The following is a 24,233-nucleotide window of genomic DNA, read 5'->3' as shown; positions in this document are numbered from 1 at the left end:
CCCATTTTTCTATTATCCCAATTTTTAGCAAGAATACTCTCCCAGACAAGTGTCAATAATTTTAACTAGAATTAAGAAAGAAGCACTGAAGTTATCCTATTTTACTGTCAAGATTTCTTTATTAAATGTAGTGTTGTACAAGCAAGGTTGCCACATATCTGTTCCTTGCTTTAAGTGTATTGAACTATTGATATAATGATATTTGGAGGTAAAAAAAAGAAGTTGTAACTGCATTAGAAATCTGCAGAGTGAAAATGTATGTCCATTTGTCCTGATCTTACTTTTCATAAGTAAACTGCTGTGCAAATACATATATTACGGAAGATTATTTTGATGCATATCAAATTTATTCATACATTTATGCATATCAAATTCTGTGTTGTACTCTGCAACTTAATCTTTTAATTTCTTTGACTCTAGAATGTCTTAGAAATCCTATCCCATGAATTTATAGTGACCTTCCTTATTCTTTTTTAATTACTTCAGAGTTTTCCAATTTATAAATGTAACATAATTTCAAAAATATTGCATAAAAGAGTTTTTACCTAGATTTTAGTATTTAAGAACAATGCTTAAATGAATGTAATTATACAAACATATTTGTATCCATTTGAATTCTCAAATGAATTCCTAAAATTTAAATTGTTTCAAAAAATATCTGCATTTACAATTTCATAAAGATTTTTATTTGCCATTCAAACATTTTTGAGTTAACTGCTCATCTTATCTATCATGTGAAGCTTGAATGTTGTCAATGTTTCTGTATTTGAAAATTCTGATAGACAAAAATCATGTTTATTTGTTTGAAACAAAGGACATTTAATATACTGATTAGGCCAATTGTGTATTGCCATGATCTGTCTGTTCCTATTCTTTGCTCATTTTTTTTTTTAATTTATTTTTTGTCTTTTGTCTTTTTGTTGTTGTTGTTGTTGCTATTTCTTGGGCCGCTCCCGCGGCATATGGTGGTTCCCAGGCTAGGGGTCGAATCGGAGCTGTAGCCACCGGCCTACGCCAGAGCCACAGCAACGCGGGATCCGAGCCGCGTCTGCAACCTACACCACAGCTCACGGCAACGCCGGATCGTTAACCCACTGAGCAAGGGCAGGGACCGAACCTGCAACCTCATGGTTCCTAGTCGGATTCGTTAACCACTGCCCCACGACGGGAACTCCCCTCTTTGCTCATTTTTTATTGGTAGTTTATTATTTATTGGCTTGGAAAAACTTTATATATTGAGAAATTCTGAAATACAAAATATCTTGCAACTATGTCTTATATGTTCATGATTCGATACTTTGATTTTATTTATATAGCCCCAGTGTATTTCCTGAGAATCCCTCCCCTAGAAATTTTGCAGCTTTTTTTTTACTATTATGAATAAGATATTATCTATCATTTAATTCACAATAATTAGTTTAAAAGAACATAAACTTAATTTACATTTTCATACTTAAATTACTTAATTTACGTAATCAACTACCCAGTTGATCAGCAGTCTTACTATTTTTAAAACTTTTCCAGGTATACATACACAACCACATGTACTCAAATTGGTTTAAAAATTTTTTTTATCTATGTATCTATCATCTACCTTTCATTATCATCTAGCTAATAGATTGTTTCTTCAGAAAAAAAATACTATAATATTGATAGTGGTGAGCATTCTCATCTTATTTCTGACTTTAATTATGGCTTTCAAAAAAATCATCAGTAGACATTCTGGCTTTTAATCTGGCAACAGGGTGGAGTAGGAAAATATTACCTTTTGTTCTTAGAAATTTTCTGCAAAGACGTGTGAGGCCATCTGATTTTGTGACACCCTCTTTCCCTCCTCCCCAGTTTGGATACCTGATTTTTCTACCTTGATGTCAAGAGGTCTTTATTTTATAATTTAAAGTTGACAATGAGAGAGAGAGAGGTCATTTTGTATATTTCTTAGAAAAACTAGAATCTTCTGATTTGTAAGTAATGCAGATTTTAAGATGACTGCATAGTAAACTAAGCATTTTTTTTAAAAACTCAAATAACAGGATATTTAACATTGGTTCTAGGGAACTGAGCATTTACTTAATACTTATTTTTACACCTGTGAAAGCTTTTAGGAAACACTAAAAGCTAATTTTTAAAATCTTGAATATTATTTATTCTTCTAATTGATAGAATTGGTATGTTTATTCACTTATAATAAATCAAAGTGTATTTGCATTTTTAAGGGGAAAGATGATTCCAGCTGAGTTAGAGAAAAATGTATTACAAGCTAAAAGAAAGGTATGTTTTGCAGTTCCATATTTAACATGCAAATGTATCATGGTTTTCTTTACCTATTTTCATTAGTGGAAAACAACTGATAAGATAAAGGAAATAAAATAATCCCCAAATGTAAGAAATTTCTTCTGAAATTAAAGTAAGTAACATTGCAGTATTTCTCTGATAATTTTGTTTCTGTTAAATATCAAAAGAAAAGTTATCTGGATATTTACTAATAAAGGAGTTTTGTTATCTCTATTGTTGTGATATGATTTTCAGTAAAGAAATTCAGAAAGAAATAACAATAAATGGGACTTAGAGAGAGTGATATTAGTTCATCTTACAGTTAAGGCACTTTTTTCTCCAATACTATAAGTACCTTCGAGTATTTGAAATAATTAGATATGTACTGCCCTTAGTCAAAGTTACCCAGGTTCCTGATGTCCAGAGTCTAATGGTTAAGTAACAATACTGGCATTCCTGTAGACTTCATGAGATGGTAAGAGTGATTTGGTTTTTGTCATCACCAGGGCCAAACTCCTTTTTGTGTCACTGCCACTGCTGGCAGCACAGTGTTTGGCGCCTTCGACCCTCTTCACAACATTGCAGACATTTGTGAGATGCACAAACTCTGGATGCATGTGGATGTAAGTTACATTCTGTGATCCAGTTTGGATCAAGATTCCCCTTTGTAAAAAAAAGAAAAAATGTATTCTATGAACAGTCCCTAAAATTTCTTTCTTTTTTTTTTTTTTTTTTTTTTTAGGGCTTCACCTGCAGTATATGGAAGTTCCCAGGCTAGGGGTTGAATCCAAGCTGCAATTGCTGGCCTATACCACAGCCATAGAAACACCAGTTTCAAGCTGCATCTGCAGTCTACACCACAGCTCGCAGCAATGACAGATCTGAGCCCACTGAGGGAGGCCAGGGATTGAACCCACATTCTCATGGGTACTGGTTGGGTTTGTAACCCACTGAGACACAACAGAAGCTCCTAAATTTCTCAACTGGCATTGCAGGCAAGATGAAAATTTCTCTGTAAACTTAATTTTTATGATGAATAAGTATCAAGAAAGAACAGTCTTATTTCCCTAAATTATCTTAAATTAGACTTAAAACATTACCATGGAAAGAGTTACAAATGTACCAAATGTTTTTTAAAAAAGTCTAAACCTCTATCAATATTCAACCAATGATTTAAAAAATCAGTTTGAAGAAATAGTTAAGCCTGATTTTAAATCAAAAGGACCTAGCCCATTACTCTAATATACATATCTTAAATAATAATGATTAAGGAAATTAAAACTTTTGATGCTGTTAGTTTAGTACAGTGACTTTAGGCAAAAATGTCTTTGAATTTAATTAGAGTTGAACAATTTAAAGTTGTATAGTATGGTAGATATTTTAATTTTTCTGTAGTATTGCCAAATTTGATGCCAGCTTTGTTTTATTCTGTCTCTGGAAATTATACAGAAGGTGTCTCTGAATTAATTAGAAACATAAAACCTTTACTGTGTCATGAATAGACAATGAGAATTCATAAGAGGAAATTTTAAAATATATTGTTCTTATAAGTAGGATAATTAAAGACAAGCTTATAATTACCTAGCATAGCAATTAAATCTTCACCAACTTTTGACATACATTTAATGTAGGAAAAAGCAGTCAGTGCTATTTAAAAAGAAATAAGACATATCATTTGTATCTGTCATAGGCAGCGTGGGGAGGTGGATTGTTGCTGTCCAGAGACCATTCCTATAAACTCAGCGGCATTGAAAGGTGAGACCCGGGCCATTGCTTGTGAAAGCAAGAGAGCCTATCTAGACTTCTGTTTTCTTTCATAGACTTTGAGCACTAATTGGAGCTGTTTTATCCCCTAGGGCCAACTCTGTGACCTGGAATCCACATAAACTCATGGGTGTCCCCCTTCAGTGCTCTGCTATCTTGATCCGGGAAAAAGTAAATGATTTCAGACTTTTTGTTTGTTTGTTTTTGTTTTTGTTGTTTTAGGGCCATACCCATGGCATATGGAAGTTCCCAGGCTAGGAGTCAAATAGGAGCTGCAGCTGCTGGTCTACACAACAGCCACAGCCACAGCAACATGGAATCTGAGACACATCTGCCACCAATTACCATAGCTTGCAGCAGTGCCGGATCCTTAACCTACTGAGCGAGACCAGGGATCAAACCTGAGTCCTCATGGTTACTAGTTGGGTTCTTAACCCTCTGAACCACAACTGGAACTCCCTATTTCTATTTTTAAGTAGTGATATAATGGATATCTTGGTAATAATTAGCTTCACTGTGAATGTTTAAAATGGCTCAGGTCACTGTTGTGGTGCAGATTTGATCCCTGGCCTGGGAGGTATATATCTCCTCACTGAATTAACACAGTACAGCACAGTTTGCCCTAATGAGGACAACTGATCCTTCCCCCTTATCTTTAAGTAATAGCCACTGGGTAACTAAAGTGTCACAAAGTCAAAGTCAAATGACTATAGGGCAATAGGTAGTCAGTCAGTGTGTGGATAAGATACGATCTGGGTTGAGACAATAGATAGTGACGCAGACTATAGAAGACCGATAATTTATGTCCCACTTTTAAAAACACCATGAACAACTAATCTCTTTGAGGTCAAATTTGGCTTATGGACACCCTCTTATGTCAGAGTATAGGGCCAAAGTAGGACTCATTTAAATGTGAATAACTATTAGTAACTGTGATATATTTTTAGCATTAAAGCACAAATTTACCAGTTGGATGAACTTATTTTCTCCTTAGAAATTGGTGTATTTTCTCTCTATCAATAGTCAATATAATGCTGTATAAGGAGATAAGCCCATGACCTTGTCCCAGAAGAGATATGGCTATAAAGTTCATCCTGAGTACTCCTGTCTCTACCTAGATGTCAGAAATGCAAACACGATCCATGTGGCTATCATATGTAGCTTTGTTTTCTTTCTTTCTTACTGATAGGCAATCCAGTGGGTTTGGATTTAAAAATAAAAGTGCTCGTCTTCCCATTATAAACTGCCTGGGCTGGTAACCCCTCCACTTTCTATAGATTATTAAATACCCACCTTACCTCCTCTAGCTCTGAGAGAATTTTTGTTTTCTCCTCGCCTAAATCCTTCTTAGTTACTCAGGCTGAAACTGTTAGTTCTGATTCAGATTCTGCTCAGGTGGCCGAATGGCAATGGTGTCCCTTCAAGATCCCATCAATAAAACGGCAGCTTCCTTGTTTTGGAAATCTGCAGGTTAACAAGTTAATTTCTCCCCTTCACTGGTGTGTGTCCAGTACGCAGAAATTACAGTGTGGCTGCATTTTTTTTTAAGAAGGTTTTGAGTGTGCTCCCCCTCCTCCTTGCTAACAGGTCTATATTCAAATGTCAGAATTCTGAGACTTTTATGGTTAGAGCTCAAATGCAACTTTTCTGCAGTCTTTCTTGATTTCTTTACTCATAATTAATATACTAAAATAGCCCTGCCTTCACCCACCCAGCTTTCTGCAACCCAGATTGTAAACCCAGGTTGGCTAGAGTTTTTTTCTACCCTTTTTCTTATCACAAATCCACTGTCCCAGCACAGTGTGTGGCAAATCATAGGTGCCATAAATATTTGCTGCATTAATGACTAAGTATAGCTTAATCTTTGCATTGGAACTGATAGTTAAAACTCATATTGATTATACTGTTTTAAAATATTTTAGTCCCCAGTTCTTATACAACAAAAAATTAAAGTAGGGAGTTTGAAGTAAACTAAAGAATAAATATTTTCATGTGTAAATAAGACACCCTATAATATACATAAAATAATCACCTTTGCAAGGTATCATTTCTGTTGCATTTCCCCCAGATGTTTCAACACTTTTCATCACATTGTGGTCCTCTCTCTAGATCCATACACCACTCCTAAAAAAGAGTGTGAGTTTTTATCCAGTAGAAATTGGATTTCTACGCACTCTGACAAACTGCCCTTTTGTTAGCTCCCAAATTTACCATCTTATAGACATATGATCTTGAAAATTATCTACCATGCTATAGTTTTAGTTTCTTCAATCTATAAAAATATAATAGTATCTGTGCTGTAAGTCTTCCACTAGGATCAAGTGATATACTTGTGATGTGTCCAGCATATAATAAGCACATAATAAATACATTGTTATTTGCTTCTTATTCAAAAAGTTATACTTGGTATATATTTAAACTACACCTGTCAATGCACACAGGTTAAGCCTATGTCATGCTGTAACAACATATGTCTTCTGAGAAAAGCCTCTTTTTAACTGGGTAATGGAAAACATTCCTTTTCTCTGGTGATTATTCTTTCACCATCCAATGCAAATACTTCTTGATTCTTCAGTACTAAGGAGGAATGTATTCAACATCTTTTATGTGAGAGGAAATGGCTAAAACACAAAATTAAATAAATGGATTATTTTATTCCCTACCTTCTGTGGTTATCAGAGCAGATTATTTGGCAGCTACACAGTTGATTCACAAAAGAGTTTAAGTGAAGCAGGCACTTGGTTCTTATTAACTTTAATACATGATAGTCACAATTTCAAAAGAGCAGCAAAACTTCAAGGCTTTCAAGAAAAGTTAAAGCAAAATAGTTAAGCAGTAATCCAATTATACCACCTACTGTTCCAGATAAATCCAGAGAACAACTGAATCCACTAAAATCCTAAGAATGTAACAAACTTTTAAGTAAAAGAAATAAAAATTCTATTCAAAGGTACATGTAAAGTAGAAATGCTAAGTGAATTGAAATAAATAATTGTAGTCTCTTACTGCTATATTATTCCTTTTTCAGGGACTTCTGGGAGCATGCAACCAGATGGGAGCTGGATACCTTTTCCAGCCTGATAAACTCTACAATGTTGACTTTGACACTGGGGATAAAGCTATTCAGTGCGGGCGACATGTTGATATCTTTAAGCTGTGGTTAATGTGGAAGGCAAGGGTAGGAATTTGCCATCTCTTTTCTTATCCCATGTATTTGGATATCCAGTATAATAAATTCCATTTTTTATTTGGGTGTCTTTTCTCAAATTATAGCCCTATTAATTTCTTAAATACAGGAAATTACTCTAACTAGAAATGGCAAGCTTGGTTTCTCAGATCAAAATTCTACTGAGGTGGAAAAATTTTGAGCCTGTTTTATTATTACTATATATGCTACCAATGGTAGGAATAAAAATCTGTTAGGAATATAAACCTGTTTGCAGCTTTTTCAAAACTGTTTTTTTTTTCTTTCTATTAATTGGAAGTAGAAATAGGTCAAGCTACTTAAAGTCCATACAGATTTCCAGATGGGAACTCTCATTTATTGCCAGAATGTTCACTCTACCTTAGAGTCAATGGTAACAGATAGAGTCTCTCCTAAGATTATGACAACAGTAAGACATGTTCTACACCCTCTTTCTGCCCCCTTTTTTATAATTATTAAACTAAATAAATAACATGCTTTTAGGAAGCTATTTTTACCACCCCCTTCCCAATCCTCTATACGAAGATGGACAGTAGGATATGTGCAGATGAAAGCTTTGACATGAACTAACAGCATTTTTAACATACTGGGGACCTAGTCCTCTACAACACATTACCCACGTGTGGATCCTGGGCTTTCTCAGGTACCAGTATCAGAGGTGGTCATACTTCTCCAGAACAATTGGTTATATATTTATTTGGTGGATATGGAATTCCTAGGACAAAACACAAATAGAAAAATACGTTCTGTAACATAAATCACAGAGGCAAGTTCATAGTCTTTCTTTAGTTCTTCTGTAATATATTGGAAACTTTTTCTCTTCTAACTTTCTCTCTTTCATCATCTGCTTTTTCTTAACCTTATAATGCTTGTTCAAAATAAGCATTAAAAAAAAAACCTACTTCAAATAGTAGATATGCATTGGTAACCTCACCTTAAATTCCTTCAATAATAAGGCATGAATTATTGAATACATCTGTTCAATGATAATGGATCATCCATTCATTGAACATGCATTTGGCTAGAAAGATTTATATATGTTATTTAGTTTACATTTCCCAAAAATTGTGTTTGGTGGGTGTTGTGTCTTTTAAATAAGTAATTTAACTTGCTGATGGCTGGAAAGAACTAAATCTCAGCAGCAAAGCTGGTAACTCACCTAAATCCCAAATCTATTTTTCCTCACAAATCCATATTGTCTTTCTTAATATAATTCATAACACTGTGAAAATGCCAAAACTCAGGTAGGAAAGTGATGAGAAAGCAGACTCGATATCTTTTGCATATTTGCATTTTTTACTACTTCATAAAAAGTTTTATAAACAGATGTTATATAAATAGGACCATTCCTGGGAGTAGGAAACAAAATCTCAGTATACTGTGGAGTGGGAATTCTTTTCCCATTAAAGAATGTTTATATATTAGAAAATCATGTTCAGGTAAATATCCATGATGGGCTTGAAAGGGAGCAGTTGACTTGTAAGTTTGTAGCATGATTTATAAATATTAAAAATTTAAGCATTTGATATGTGAGCCTCCATCTTTGCTCTTGACAAAATAATGGGCATCAAGAACAAAGTCTAGAGAGATAAATGAAAGAATTTTCATTTTTTTCTCACTTGCAATAATGACACAACGAATAAGTCACTGATGGTAGAAAAAGGAGTCCTCTTTAATGGAATACATATTTCTTAAAATAATATTAATTACATAAAATACTGTGAGAGGTTATAAACTTAAGAAGAAAATCATATAATAATATAAGATTCTATACACATTGATGATTATGCAAAAGCAAATCTAATGTAAAACCTTCTTTTTGGATAGATTTTCCTCATAGGTTGGACTCATTTTATATTCATAAAATGACTGTGTTTGGCTAGGAGAAAGCTGTAGGGAGCTTAATTGTCCAAGAGCCCCATCTGCTTCTCTTAAATTCATAATTGCATTTACCCTGAGGCTGTGCTCCCCAAAGTTTTCTCCTAGTCAGTGATTGAGTGTGGCCAGGATTCTAAGGCATTCCCATTCTTCAGAAAGAGGAGATTCTTCTTGATATATGAGTTGGTGTGAAGAGTTCCCAAGGGCCTTTCTGCATCTTACTTAGATTTTATAGTAATCTAAGATGTTTTACCCCTCTTTTACCTGCCTTTTCCCTTCACTTAGAGTCAGACTTATTCAATCTGAAAGGTCTCCCATTCTAACTGGCTCCTTGAAGACACAAGTTCTTCCACTAATAAAATCCTTGCACCTTTAATCCAATCTTGGTGTTTGCTATTTGAACAGCCCAGGCTAACAGAGTCCAGTTAAGTTCAGAATAGAATCACCATTGTTGTTACTATTCAATCTTTGTAGATTTATTTTTCAAGAAATTTAAAAATGCATTTACAATAAGGATACATATGCTGATGTTTTTCACTGCCAATTTTTTTTTAATTTTTGTATTGATTATCTCAAACTTTATTTCATTTCTCTTTAAAATCTTTCAACCTCTTTGAATTTTTTAAAGTTTTATTGAAGTACAGTTGAGTTATAAGGTTGTGATAATTTCTGCTGTACACTGCCAATTTAATATGCATTGAATGCCACCAGAAGTCCTATATGGAAAATTCCTGGTGAGTAGTAAACTCTATGCCAAGTATTTCAATGATCTTGAGCCCCACTTCCTCAGAATCCAGAGTAGGAATATTCTTCATCAGTGATTTCTATTAACCTTGCTGCAGTTTTTTTCTTCTAACTACTTACGGCTTCCCCCTCAACCAGATTGCCTTCAAAGAAAAATATCTGACACAATGTCAAATGATAAAGTGGTGAGTTCAAGAAGTTAGTCCATTGATATTTAACTATTTCTATTCTTAAGCATTTCAACGACTAACAATGTCTTTTTCCAAACCGATATTTGTTCAAAATTGTGACAGTTGGAGCATCTGACCACATGTCATATAATCAAAGCTTTTTACACATTTTAATTTGTATATAGTTCCTGTGGAGAAAAATATGGCTTTGAAAAGGGGTTAGAAGTGAAAGGGTACTGGGGTAAGTATAATTTCAGACAGTATGGTCATTGTCATTAAGAAGGGTACATTTGAGCAAAAACCTGCAGAAAGTAAAGAGATCATGCTGAATTTTAGAAGTCTAGCTAGAGTGAATCTCAATTTAAAATCTTTGAGATTGAAGCATGCCTGTTGTGTCTGAGACACAAGAAGATCAATGTGCCTAACATGGAGTGAGCTGGATAATACAGGGAATTAATGTAAGAAGGAATATGAAAGGGTTCCTCGGTTATTAATCTTTCATAAAACTCTATTGCCTCTGTCTCTGTGTAAAACAAGTTCTGATTTAAACAGAAAGTGTGGCCTCTTGGGGGCTCCTTACATCCTCACTTATTCAGTTGTAGATGCAGCATCTTTACCTTGTACTATTTGCATTGTCACCAAGTTCCCACCTATCACAGGGCAGGTGGAATTCCGTGCTCATTGTGCATTACAAAGGCTATGTGTGGATGGGGACTGGGGTGGGGGGGCAAAGAGTGGAAGATATGTACATTGCCTGTATCTCCTTAGCTCACCGGCATGATCCATCATCCCATTGGACCTCAATTAAAAACACAAATCCAAAATAAAATTTTCAAGAATTACAGTACAGCAACAGCAGAGCATTAAGTAAATCATGAAACCCTTCTGAGTCTGGGACCCTGTGTGACTTCATGGTTTGTATGCCCATGAAGCCAGCTGTGATCACAAAGGCTTAAGCATGAGGATACACTGAAGTACCACTTCATATGGTTGTAAAAGCTCCACACCGCACAAGCCTGAAATAACTACAAATGTGTACCCTCAGCATGGACATACATGGGATATATGGGCAGAAGTAAAGAAATCAGTTAGGAAGCAATTTCAGTAGTGCAGGAATGAGTAATTGGGCCAGCATAGTGGCAGTGAATGGGTTAAGAGATACTAGATCCTAATTACATTTCAAAGGCAAATCCATTGGAATTTTCCAAAATATTAGATAGATGTGGGATGTGAGAAAAAGAGGGTCAAGGATAAGAAAATATTGAAAAGGGTAAAATTAATTTATTATTGAGATTGGAAAGACTGGGAGAAATAAGTTTGTGGAGGAAGGTCAGGAATTCAGTTTTGGACATGTCATTTTGAGATATTTACTAGTTATCTGAATAGGGGGTTGAATATATGAGTCTGAGGTCCGGAGATGAGGACTCAGATGGAAACCCAAGTGGAAGAGTGATCAACCTGGACATACTAGTTAGAGCCATAAGTCAAGTGGAACTTACCAACACAAAGAAGGTGAATGGAGGCAAAGACTGACCTATTTTTCTGTGCCTTGGTTATCCACTTTACAGGAGTCTTCTAAGAGTAAATTACACCAAGAGTACAAAGCACTAAACTGCATACCTGGTACATAGCTGAAGTGCAACAATTTTTATTTTAAAATACACTGTGCCAGCAAGTATGCCAAGGGCTTTATTTGTACTATTTCTCTTATTCCTCACAGTATTATATATAATTTTAAAAAATTTGCTCTGTATAATAGATAAGTATTTCATGTCAAAATATTTATCAAACATTTGTAGATCTAGGCAACTAAAGCTTAGAAAGGCTAAGTAACTTGCCTCAAGTTCCACAGGCAGTAGGGACTAAAAGCAGGTTGGGGAGATAGAAATAAGAATGCAGTGATAGTAGATAATACCTACTATTAGTGCGATAATAATCACATTTACTTAAATAAGGACATTTAAACAAATTTAATACATTTCAGGAACTTTGGTGTAATTTAAAGGTACTGACTTCAATGAAGCTTTTGATTTTTTTTTTCTTTTTAATTACAGGGAACATATGGCTTTGAAGCACAGATCAACAGATATATGGAACTTGCAAAATACTTTTATAAAGTTTTAAAGAAAAAAGATAACTTTAAGCTTGTGTTTGATGCAGAGGTAAGGACTCTTTTAGTGGGCTTTTTTCCCTTTGGATAGTTTAATGGATCTATACTTTTCTTTGCTGAGTATTTTTTACTTGAATCTATTACCTAATACTTTGAGATAATTTAAGAGTTATACATAATAATTACCATAAATATTTTATTTTATCTAAATGCAAAACATTTATGTTTTTAAAATTTTTCCATTTAAATTTGCTGTCTTATAGGCCAAGGGTATTAAAAACATTTAATTTGAGGATTATATTCAATTTAAAAAATTTTTAAGATGAGACTCTTTGGTTATAATTGCTTTTCTGATTTTGATGGCACCAAATCAAGAGTAATTTAATTGTTCCTAGCTTTTTTATCATATGTTGAGAGTATCCAGTTGGGTTTCTGGATAATAGATGGCATAAAAGAAAGTGGGCTTTAAGTTCTATGATACTCCTTGGTTAATCACGATTAAAGTACTAAGTAGACACTAATAAAAAATTGAGAGTTTTGCCAGTATTATATCCATCTTCCTCTTCAAGACCAGTCAGTCATTCAATGGCATGCATTAAGTCATGCTCTTAGGAATCAAAGGTGTTTGGTCTGTCTGCATTGGCTCCCTCTGATCGTCTTATGTCTAGTTTTTGTTAGTCTCTTTCAGTCTTAAGTAGAAACTAGAAGAAGTTTGTTTTTAATATTATACATTCTCTGATCATTTATTTTCCTCTCTGAAATGAAATTTCGTAATTGATTTCAGTAAAGTTCTCTTACATCCTTTATCTATATAAAAGACATCCAGTCACTGAGGCCAGAACCTTGTATTTATCTTGAAAGCCTAGAAAAGATCAATTTTATCTTTTGAAGATTTTGAAAATATAAATCTTCCTATTTATCCCCACGGCTATTGCTTTAGTGAAGTTTTGTCCATTCTCTCTTGAATTATTATGGCATTCTATTTATTAGTAGTCTCCTCTCCCCAATTGTTCTCTCCTCTATTTAGTTGTCCATACTATAACCCGAATGACTTTACTCAAGAGACTGTTGTTAAAATATTTAAGATATTTTGCGGAATGGGTTGCATGGCTGAAGACTGGGCAGTCTGTGAGGACATATTTTTTTTATCTCTGTATTTGGTGCCTGGTATGTATCAGACCCTCAAAAACGATTTCTATTTTATTTTTTATAATTATTTGACTATTAGCTTTATTTTTTTAATTTTTAAAATTATTTTTATTTTTTCCATCATGGCTGGTTTTCAGTGTTCTGTTAATTTTCTACTGTAGAGCAAAGTGACCCAGTCACACATACATATATACATTGTTTTCAAAAACTAATTTTAAGTGTATTAAAAGTTAAATTAATTAAAGTACTTCTAGGATAGTTAAGTAGGTAAGGTGTTAAGAATATTTATAAAAATACTAAAGAATTAGGTAAAACTAAAAATACATATAAAATTAATTTTTGATTTAGCCCGAATTCACCAATGTCTGCTTCTGGTACTTCCCACCAAGACTTAAACATATTCCAAAAGGTTTTGAAAGGGATCAAGAACTACAAAAGGTAAGTTTGTGTACATATGGTGTGGTATTTATAATTTTAATATACTGTTTTGGTTTTTTTTTTTGTCTTTTAAGGGCCTCACCCGTGGCATATGGAGTTTCCCAGGCTAGGGGTCAAATCATAGCTGTAGCCTCTGGCCCACACCACAGCCACAGCAATGCCAGATCTGAGCCGTGTCTGTGACCTAACCACAGCTCACGGCAACACTGGATCCTTAACCCACTGAGCAAGGCCAGGGATCAAACCTGCTTCCTCATGGATGCTAGTGAGATTAGTTTGTGCTGAGCCATGATGGGAACTCCAGTATTACCTTTTAAATAATGTGTCTGAGTTAGCTTGATTGATTAATGAATGGCAGTCATATGGTCCTAAGCCATATGTTTAACACTCTGATGGAACCAAGTGAAGTCTCAACCTATAAATCATCTTGCAAATTAACCTAGTCTTCATTTATATAATTGAAGATATTTATTACATGCTTATTTTTTGATCAATGGATTGTCTTACACTTTGGTTAATTCATTTATCAGTTTAAATTTGCTAGGTGTTCCATAGGAATTAAAGATATAAAATGAATAAGACAGAATCTAAGACCCAATTTGGCTGGAAGGCTTAGTAGGGAGAAGACAAGAATATAAATAATGACAATTCCAGAAGCAACAGTAGAGGTACTTGGAGAAGTGTTAATATACTTGAAATACTTATCATAAGGTCATCTGAAAAAGAATCTGAGAGATATTTATGAAGGAAAAAATGATCAATATTGAAAATAACCTTGGGCAATTAATGTTTACCTTAATAATGTATATTAAAATAAGGAGGATTACCATCATTATGTGTTATTTAGCACATACATTTACTGAGGACTTTAACCTATCTTAAGCATGCATCCTATATATGCATTTTATAATAGTATCGCCACCATTTTTGAATTGACCAACATCACAACCATTTATCTTAGTTAATGTGAGGTGCCCTAGGATAAGCTGAAGACAAACTATCTGATATCAGCATTTACAGACATCAGTTTTTTTTTATATCATCAGAAAACATCACTGGGCTTGTAAGTCCTAAGAGAAAATAGAGGTTTTCGTTTTGTTTCAATTTTCGTAATATTCCTTGTTTAAATATTTTATGGCTTAAGGCATGTATTAAGCAAAGCTCTTAAATTTTTTTTTAACATATAAGTGTTATCTTCCACTAGAGTAATTACTACCAGCTGAGGGTTAGTGGGGTGCCTGTTTACAGACTTAGAATGCTGTTTCCTGGAGGTACCCACACTCCCTCACCAGAGACCTGTCCGTCTCGGAACTCTGTGTGTGTCCCTGGATGGAGGGCGAGGGGGGAATAGAAAGCAAGTTTTTTTAAAATATTGCAGGTAATAACTAATATCTTTTATTTTATGGCCATGTTGATTAGTTAAAATAATAAAGGACATTAAATGAAATGTCTGACTATTTAAAGGAGATTTATATACATATCTGTATATGTATGTATTTGCTTCTGCTCCACCGTTATAAAGCCATATGGGAAAGTTAAGTAATGGATGGCATCTGTTGCATTTTAAAGGTAAACTGTGTGCAGGAGAAGTTTTGAGAAGGACATGTTGAATGGTTATAGAATGCCCTCTCCTGACTTTCCTGAGTCACAGTTCCACTTTGTCCTAAAATAATCATAGTAATCTGAGTATAATGTGACCTAATGGCATACACATAGTATTGTTTCAGGAGCTGTAACAAAACAATTAAGCAGATAGAATTTGTCTCTGTGAAATTTACAAAGAAATTGTCTTTTGCTGCAAAACAGTGACCTTGTAGAAAAACCCAAGATGTACTGTAATAATTCAAAGATTATAAGTTACAATATCAAAAGATACTACTATTTTTCCACTCCCTATCTCATTTTACCTCTCTCCCAGATACTTCTATTTGAATGGCCATATAAATATAAATAAAACATCACATGACCTTATTTAGTGTATTCTAGCACATTTGCATTACTTTGTTTCTGGTAATTGTGAATCATGGAGTAACAAGAGCTACAGTATGAATATAGAACATGCTGCTTTTTTTCTGTACTAAGCTCCTTCTCAAAATTTATCCCTGACAGTTTTAAATTGCCTTCAATTTACTTCAAGCTAATGATAGTTCTGTAGCCATCAAGAATGTGGAACAGTATTTACCTGTAAAATTTCCTTCTAATGATATATTCATTTATACACAGATTGCTCCAAAGATTAAAGCACAGATGATAGAGGAAGGTACAGCCATGATAAGCTACCAGCCATGTGGGGACAAAGTAAATTTTTTTCGAATGGTCTTTTCTAATCCTGCCACAAGACAAAGAGATGTTGACTATCTTATTGATGAAATTCAAAGACTTGGGAAAGATTTATGATGCTGCAATATGAACTTGTATACCAAATGTAAACATCAACCTAAAAAAAAAATCTGCTCAAGATAACAAGAAAGGAACAGTATAAATAATATCCTCTTTAGAACATTTGATTCTCTTTAATCCTATGCTATCCAAGATGATGAAAAGGGAGTGGGTTCATTGAAGACAGATAGATAGATAATGGATTCAGATTTGTTTATGTCTTTGTTGTTTTCATTAATTTAATAAAAATATTGAAAATCTGTTAAATGTCAGGGACTTGTATTGGTGTGCTTACATCAGTAAATAAGAAAGATGAAAATCCTTCCTCTTATAAAGAAGTTCCATTGTGAACATTCAGTAAGTTAGCATATATTTACACGATTGAATTAACTGCATAATGACTTTTTGTGCTGAAATCATTTTCTTTCTTTTTTTTTTTTTTAAGGGCTGCACCTGTGGCATATGGAGGTTCGTTCCCAGGCTAAAGGTAGAATTGGAGCTTCAGCTGCCAGTGTATGCCACAGCCACAGCAACGTGGGATCCGAGCTGTGTCTGGCCTACACCAGTTCATGGCAATGCCGGACCCCTGATCCACTGAGCAAGGCCAGGGATTGAACCCGCATCCTCATGGATACTAGTTGGGTTCATTACCTCTGAGCCACAACAGGAACTCCTGAAATCATTTTCAATATCATATGATATATTCTGTCTCTGTAAAAAATAATGCATACTTAAAAAGTAAAATATGTACTTTATTTCAAATAAATCAGATGAATAAAATGTTCTGTATTTTGGAGAAGAGAGTCAGGGAAGGGACTGACAGGGGCTGACATGATTGCCTTTTAATCCTTGCATTTTTATTTAGAAGGAACTATGGCTTCTATCAAGCTTCTGTGACAAAATGATTTAATTCTTTTTTTTTTCTACCATGACCTTTTTAATGTTCCTAAAGATCAACAACAATGACATCCTTTTACAAATCTCCAAAAGCAGGTTAGCCGTATTTCACAAAATGGCATCAGGTACCTCCCCATTTATGATTAAATTAGTGTTTTTCAGCTCCTTTTTGAGATAATAGAGTTAACATTAACTGAACACTTAGTGTGTATCGGATCATACACACGGTCTCAGTTATTTCTCTGTTAATATTATGATTTAAAATCCCTGTATTATAAACGAGAAGACTAAAATTTGAAGAGTTTAAATAATGTGTCTAACCCCGTGCTGCTGATAAGTAATAAAACCCAAATTTAGAGCTAGCCATGTTTTTTCTCAAGTGTGTATGACAAAGAACCTGCCAGATGCCTTGCTGCAATTCAGGTGTACTACCGACCAGATGAGCCATTTGTCAAACCACTTGACTTATGCAGCTCTCTTTCCTCTTCTCTGAAATAGGGATAACTGTGCTTATACTTCAGGGATGTTGTTAGAATACAAAAAAATAATTATGTTAAATATTTTTAGAAATTTGAATCATTCTGTTATTTTCTTTCATAATGTGTGCATACATCAAATTGTCATGATGTAAATTTTAACTACTACACCATTTTATTTGCCAGTTATACCTCAATAAAGCTGAAAAAATTGCCAAAGTGCTTTGGAAAGAAGTTCAGGGAGCCTGAAGTTTCTAGCTTAAGAGACAGCTTAGGTCACAGTTGCTCTGAAATCCATATTAATATGATGTCATTGTTCTATTTAGCTTAGTATAGTAAACAAACTGAAAATTTTGGATTCATAGGGCTTAGCTCTCTGGAAACTATCACACAAGTTATGCAGCTATTTGAGTATAAAGCAGAGATGTTTCATGACTGAAAAAGCTCCCTTTGGTGTAATTAATGTAGCATCATACATGACTTAGAGGCCTCATGTGTTAATGTAGTCTGAACCAGCAAGAAAGGACCTGGACAACTATTCCACAATCCCATACCTCTCTCTACTTTGTGCTTCACAATGACTCCTATCCTAGAAATTCTTAGTAAAGCTTCATGCTGAACAGGATCTCTGCTTTATTTGAGTCTGATTTGACAACTGAACACTTAGTGTTATCTCAATGATTATTTCACCTGGAAGACTGAGACGGGGATGTTTGAAGATCCTGGTCTAAGTTAATTCCTTCACTATTTCCAACACAGCCCTACAGATGCGGGTCTGGAAAGGAAAAAAGTCACCAAGGCACTGGATTCACTCTAAATCTTTCCTTTGCTGAATCATAATAGCTCTATATTCTTGGTTTCTTTAGCTTTTTGTTTGGCTTTCCTCTCAGCTCAGTTGATCCCTTAATTCCTTTTGATGGAAGACTCAATTTTTTTTTTCTTGTTTATTTTGTTTTTCCCTCTGATGTCTGGCTTTTCACATTAGTCCTCTCTGGCACACTTTTTGCATTTATTCTGCTCAATCAGCCCTCTGCTCTTCCCCATGGGCTGCTTGCCCAGCCTTCATCAAGAGATTAGGAATATTGGCTCCAGCCAGAGGCTCTATGCCTCACTTGTCACCTTTGTTTGTTTTAATTTGAATAGTTTCTAACTCTTTTTATCTAAAAATGTCCGTCTAAATGTACTTGCTTTTTCCTAATCTAAACCCCAGTATGGAATGTGTGGATAAATTTAATAAATATTTTACAAGAATATTGTAGTTTATTTTTCCAATCTCCTGTGAGATTTCTTATCTCTAAATTGCCATTAGAATTTTCCTTTCACAAATATAAGAATGAATTGGCATTAAATCTTTCTGATCTTCACTCCCACATAGAATGTCTTTTCACAAAGAAGAAAAATTTTCAAGATGCTTCTTTGATAAAGTGGCTTCTTTGATGCTAGTGGCTATGCTGATATATTAAACTACATATAGGAATAATATATATCCCACTAAGTCACATCTGTATACTCTCAAACTAATGAACCACTGATAAAGAACACTGTTTTACCTTAAATTCTGCACTTTGTAGGATATTTAAACAGCCTTATAGTCTCCCAACTTCCTCTCAGTATTCTGAAATATCCTGTTAAGAATAACTTAAAAATTTCTTAAAGAAGTAGCTTTGGTACATCTAGTTGCAAACTTCACCATGTTTTTAATAATTAAACAATTAAGTTAGGTTTGGTCAATAAATTCTAGCAGTACTTTATGAGGCTAGAGGTCCATGAAAGGCTATGAATATTTTTGCAATTTTTACTTTGATTAAAAACAAATAATCTAATTAAGTTCTACAACCTCCTACATTTAAATCACTAGTAAACTGCACTATGAAAATTCTATGTATTTTTGAAAATGTAATAATAGCTAGTAGTGATAATAGCTAGTAATAATAATAACTTTTTTTTTCTTTTATGGCTGCCCCTTGGCTTATGGAGTTCCTGGGCCAGGGATCATATCCCATCTGCAGTTATGACCTATGCTGCTGCTGCGGCAACACAGGACCCTTAATCCACTGGGCAGGGCTGGGGATTGAACCTGCAGAGATGCTGCAGATTCCATTGAGCAATGTTGGGAACTCCAATAATACCTAATTTTTGATAGCCATTTTCTAGTTTAAAATCACCTTGGCATAATTTATTTTATTTTAGCTGATTCTGTTTTCTAATGAAGGCATAGCCATAAACTCTGTCAAAATAAAAAGCATGACAAAGAAGTTAAAGAGCATGGATGCTGTCCCCAGGTATTTTAGGGTCAAATCCTAGCTTTGCCCCTTTGTATCAACTTTTATGATCTCCCTGTATTCACTTTCCCCATCTCAGTAATAAATAATAATTCCTCACAGGTAAGTTAATTAATTTGTATATATTAAGTTCTTTCAACAGTGCCTGAATTGTTCAATATAGACCCTAAATACGTATTAATATTACTACTGCAAACACAAGCTTTAAAAGTTTTTCTTTTTTTTTTTTGAGATAGGTTTTGAACTCACTGCTCAAAATTCATATCCTTTCGAGTTTGTCATTCTGCCTTTCCATATGCAAAGACTTGTGTTAGAGGCTTGACATGGAGTGAATAGACTATAGTTGGGTCTGGAAGGATGGGTAGTCGTTGACAGGGGATGTATCAAGAAAGGTATGATCTGAAACTATGTAAAGAAAGATGTAAAAAATATTTCAAATATAATTCAACAAAACCAAAAACATTGGAACATTTTTCAACTGTACTCTGGTTTTATAATTTTACTTCCTAAGTGCAAAGAACACCACCTTTCTGATAAAATGACCAGACTTTATCAGAAAAATGTAACATTAATCTAGAAGGAAGAGACATAACATTACCAGGAAAAGAAGTTTAATGTAAATTTTATCCATGAATGACCCTTGATCCATGGTCATTTTTCCCGTCTTTCTCCTACATTTCGCTCGCCCTGTGAGCTCAGCGTCTCCCAGGCTGAGATAACAGCAAGAATAAAGGTTATTTTTGTGGTTCCTACTTTCCATGTTTACCAACATAAAGAGTTTTATGGAGACATTTTTGGGAGTCAGAATTTTTTGAGACAGCAAGCGACACATTTGGATCAAAATAAGGTATGCTATATTTGCTAAGGTTGATTTTGTACTCCCAGGCGGACCAAATAATCCTGGTGGCAGAGACCTTGCATGCATTTGGCATTTGTACTTGGAACTGACCCATGATTTCAAATTTTCTCTCTGCAACTTTGCAATCCTATCACAGTATTTTATCACTGTGGTCCCTTGGGAATATTTTATGACACATTTAATCTTCCACAGGCAGTAAACACAGTATTTCTAAGTCTCAGCTCCCCTATTTCCATTTGTCAAATCATTTAAATAGAAATAGAAGTGATGCCATGCAGACCCAAATTATCTTTGATTTAGTCAAGAGCTGGAGGTATGACATAATTCATAGTTTATGTTAATATCCTTTGCCCAGGCCATATAGCTTGGGGAATAATTGGCATAATTAAAAGTACAATTTCATTCAACAATTTAACTTTAGCATAAGCACTTTATTTCAGTGATTTATGAATAACTTTGAAAATCAACATTACTCAGCCTCTCAAATCTTATGGATTGATCTTCGTATAATTACAGCGAGTGCATTTAGTAACTGTGTTATAAAGTTTCCTTTGAACAGATGATTTATCATCATCATTCAACAGTGCTGAATTTTTGTTACAAAGACTCTGTATTAAAAAGTTAAATGCCTCCAGGAAGTAAGATAACAAAAATGTGAAAATTCCAACTATGTACAGTTGTTTTCTAGCTTTTTAAAATTTGGTGTCTACTTTTTTCTTGACATCTAAAATGAAGAACATTTCTGTGGGGTTTTTCTCCTTAAAGGAGAAGAAGAATTTTGCATCATTTTGTTTTAAGTATTATGCTTACCTTTTCCCCCCTAACTCCAAGGCCATTAAAGGTAGAGACTTTCGTAATTGAACACTGTGAGGAAGGGGTCAGTCTAGGACCTGGTATATATGTCAGAGACCAAAAGAATCTGTATTATTTAGTGATTGATTTACACATTCACAAGTCCTCACCATAATACATACATCAAATGAGATCATGTGCAAGTAAAGATAGTTTTGTGGGACCTGGCTAAATATTACTACTTATTTATGACATTTAGAACTTGTTATGCAAATCACAGAAATTGAAGTTGTTTCTGTTTTCTAAAACAGAAACATATTTTATTGCAGACTTTTGGGTCAATATTATAAATTCTATATCCTGAGTTTCTAAGGCTTCTCTGAAGTGCATAATTATTGCCAATCAAAAGTATTTTGACTGATCTCATGCAACCCAATTATGAGACCCAGTATAAGGCTACATTAATCAAGACAGTGTGGTATTGGTGAAAAGGTAGACATGTATTATTGGAACAGAATAGACAGCACAGATATAAACCCACATAAATATAATCAATTTTTGACAAAGATTCTAAGATCAATTGAGAAATGATATATTTTAAATAAGTGGTGCACATGAAGCAGGAGATAGATGGGTCCCAGGCAGCATAAATGTAATCTGTTCCCCTGTGGACAGATAACTTCAATATTAAAGCTGCGTCCTGCTTGGATAAAAGATAGAGACCATCTATTTCTCATTCCTGAGGTCAATGAGACCTCTGTAACTACACACTCACAGAAAGATACCTCAGGGGTCAGAGAAAGGAGGGGCACCAGAGCATAATACATCCTGTCAACTTCCCAGAAACCCTTGTGCTAAAAATTCATCCTGAGGCCAGGGCTCTGATTCAGGCCAAGGCCAGACAAAGCAAGATGACTGGCCAGAGGAAGCCCGGAAATACTGCCTCTAACAAGTTATGCAAATGACCTCCAAACCCAAATCAACAGAAATAAAAGCAAAAATAAACCAGTGGGACCTAATCAAACTGACAAGCTTTTGCACAGCAAAGGAAACCATAAAGAGACAAAAAAGACAACTTACAGAATGGAAGAAAAGAGTTTCAAATGAGGCAACTGACAAGGGCTTAATCTCTAAAATATACAAACAACTTAGGCAACTCAACAGCAAAAAAGCCAACAGCCCAATTGAAAAAATGGGCAAAAGACCTGAATAGACATTTCTCCAAGGAAGATAAACAGATGGCCAACATCACTGACTATTAGAGAAATGCAAATCAAAACTACCATGAGGTACCACCTCACACCTATCAGAATGGCCATCATCAACAAGTCGACAAATAACAAAAGCTGGAGAGGATGTGGAAAAGAATACCCTCCTGCACTGTTTGTGGGAATGTAAATTGATACAACCACTATGGAAAACAGTATGGAGGTACCTTAGAAAACTATACATAGAACTACCATATGACCCAGCAATCCCACTCTTGGGCATATATCCAGACAAAACTTTCCTAGAAAAAGACACATGCACCTGCATGTTCATTGAAGCACTGTTCACAATAGCCAAGACATGGAAACAACCTAAATGTCCATTGACAGATGAATGAATGAAGTAGAAGTGGTAATATACACAATGGAATACTGCTCAGGCATAAAATAGAACAAAATAATGCCATTTGCAGAAACCTGGATGGAACTGGAGACTCATATTGAATGAAGTAAGTCAGAAAGAGGAAGACAAATACCATATGATATCACATATCTGGAATCTAATAGCATAAATGAACCTTTCCACAGAAAAGAAAATCATGGAAATGGAGAACACACTTGTGGTTGCCAAGGGAGAGGGGGAGGGAGTGGGATGGACTGGGAGTCTGGGGTTAATAGATGCAAACTATTGATTTTGAAATGGATAAGCAATGAGATCCTGCTGTATAGCACAGGGAACTATATCCAATCACTTGTGATGGAATATGTTGGAGGATAATGTGAGAAAAAGAATATATATATATATTTGCTCTACAGTAGAAATTGACAGAACGCTGTAAACCAACCATAGTGGAAAAAATAAAAATAACCAACCATAGTGGAAAAAATAAAAATCATTAAAACATTTATGGAGTTCTCCTCATGGCACAGTGGAAACGAATCTGACTAGAAACCATGAGGTTGTGGGTTTGATCCCTGACCTCGCTCAGTGGGTTAAGGATCTGGCATTGCTGTGAGCTGTGATGTAGGTTGCAGATGTGGCTTGGATCTGGTGTTGCTGCGGCTGTGCTGTAGGCAGGCAGCTACAGCTCTGATGAGACGCCCTGAACTGGGAACCTCCACATGCTGTGGGTGTGGCCCTAAAAGGACAAAAAAAAAAAGACAAAAAAATAATTAAAACATTTAAAAAATAAATAAATGACCTCCAAAGCATGTGTTGCCTCTCTTCCTCTCTCTTATTCTTTCTCTCTGTCTCTTTTTCTTTGCCTCTCCATCCACCCTGAGCTTGCCTGTGCTTGAGCTTTCTCTGCACCTGTCTTCTCTCTCTTATCTCTTTAAATAAACACTTATTTGTCTCACTACCCTCAGTCTCTATGCCAAATTATGTCTCCAAAGGGACAAAGGTCTGAAGACCTACTTCAAGTGGTTAGGGTTCAGTATTCTCACCCAATAGTCACCTGAGAACACACACACACATCTTGACCCATAGCTCACAACTTATATGTAGAAAATATAGAAGAAAAAAGCTTTGGGGGTCAGTCAAATTTTAGTGAAATACATGAAAAGAAAATCTGAGCTTTATAAAAATTAAAGACTTGAGGTCTGTGA

The 24,233-nt window shown here is 34.8% G+C and overlaps 1 protein-coding gene across 2 annotated transcripts in view; it reads left to right on the top strand.

Annotated features, from left to right (window-relative positions):
* LOC110261667 (glutamate decarboxylase 1-like) overlaps positions 1-16,556 on the top strand; it is a 229,650-nt gene extending 213,094 nt beyond the window's left edge. For both annotated transcript variants that reach the window (XM_021099842.1, XM_021099848.1), the window contains 8 exons: positions 2,217-2,271; positions 2,781-2,897; positions 3,965-4,029; positions 4,131-4,209; positions 7,067-7,216; positions 12,090-12,197; positions 13,643-13,732; positions 15,956-16,556. In XM_021099842.1, coding sequence (XP_020955501.1) covers positions 2,217-2,271; positions 2,781-2,897; positions 3,965-4,029; positions 4,131-4,209; positions 7,067-7,216; positions 12,090-12,197; positions 13,643-13,732; positions 15,956-16,129 — 838 coding nt within the window. In that variant the 3' untranslated portion in view covers positions 16,130-16,556. The remainder of the gene's footprint in view (positions 1-2,216; positions 2,272-2,780; positions 2,898-3,964; positions 4,030-4,130; positions 4,210-7,066; positions 7,217-12,089; positions 12,198-13,642; positions 13,733-15,955) is intronic.

This window comes from Sus scrofa, chromosome 1 (genome assembly GCF_000003025.6).
Source record: "Sus scrofa isolate TJ Tabasco breed Duroc chromosome 1, Sscrofa11.1, whole genome shotgun sequence".
Lineage (NCBI taxonomy): Eukaryota > Metazoa > Chordata > Mammalia > Artiodactyla > Suidae > Sus > Sus scrofa.
Note: the sequence above shows the minus strand (reverse complement) of the source record. Positions and strands in the feature narration are given on the sequence as shown.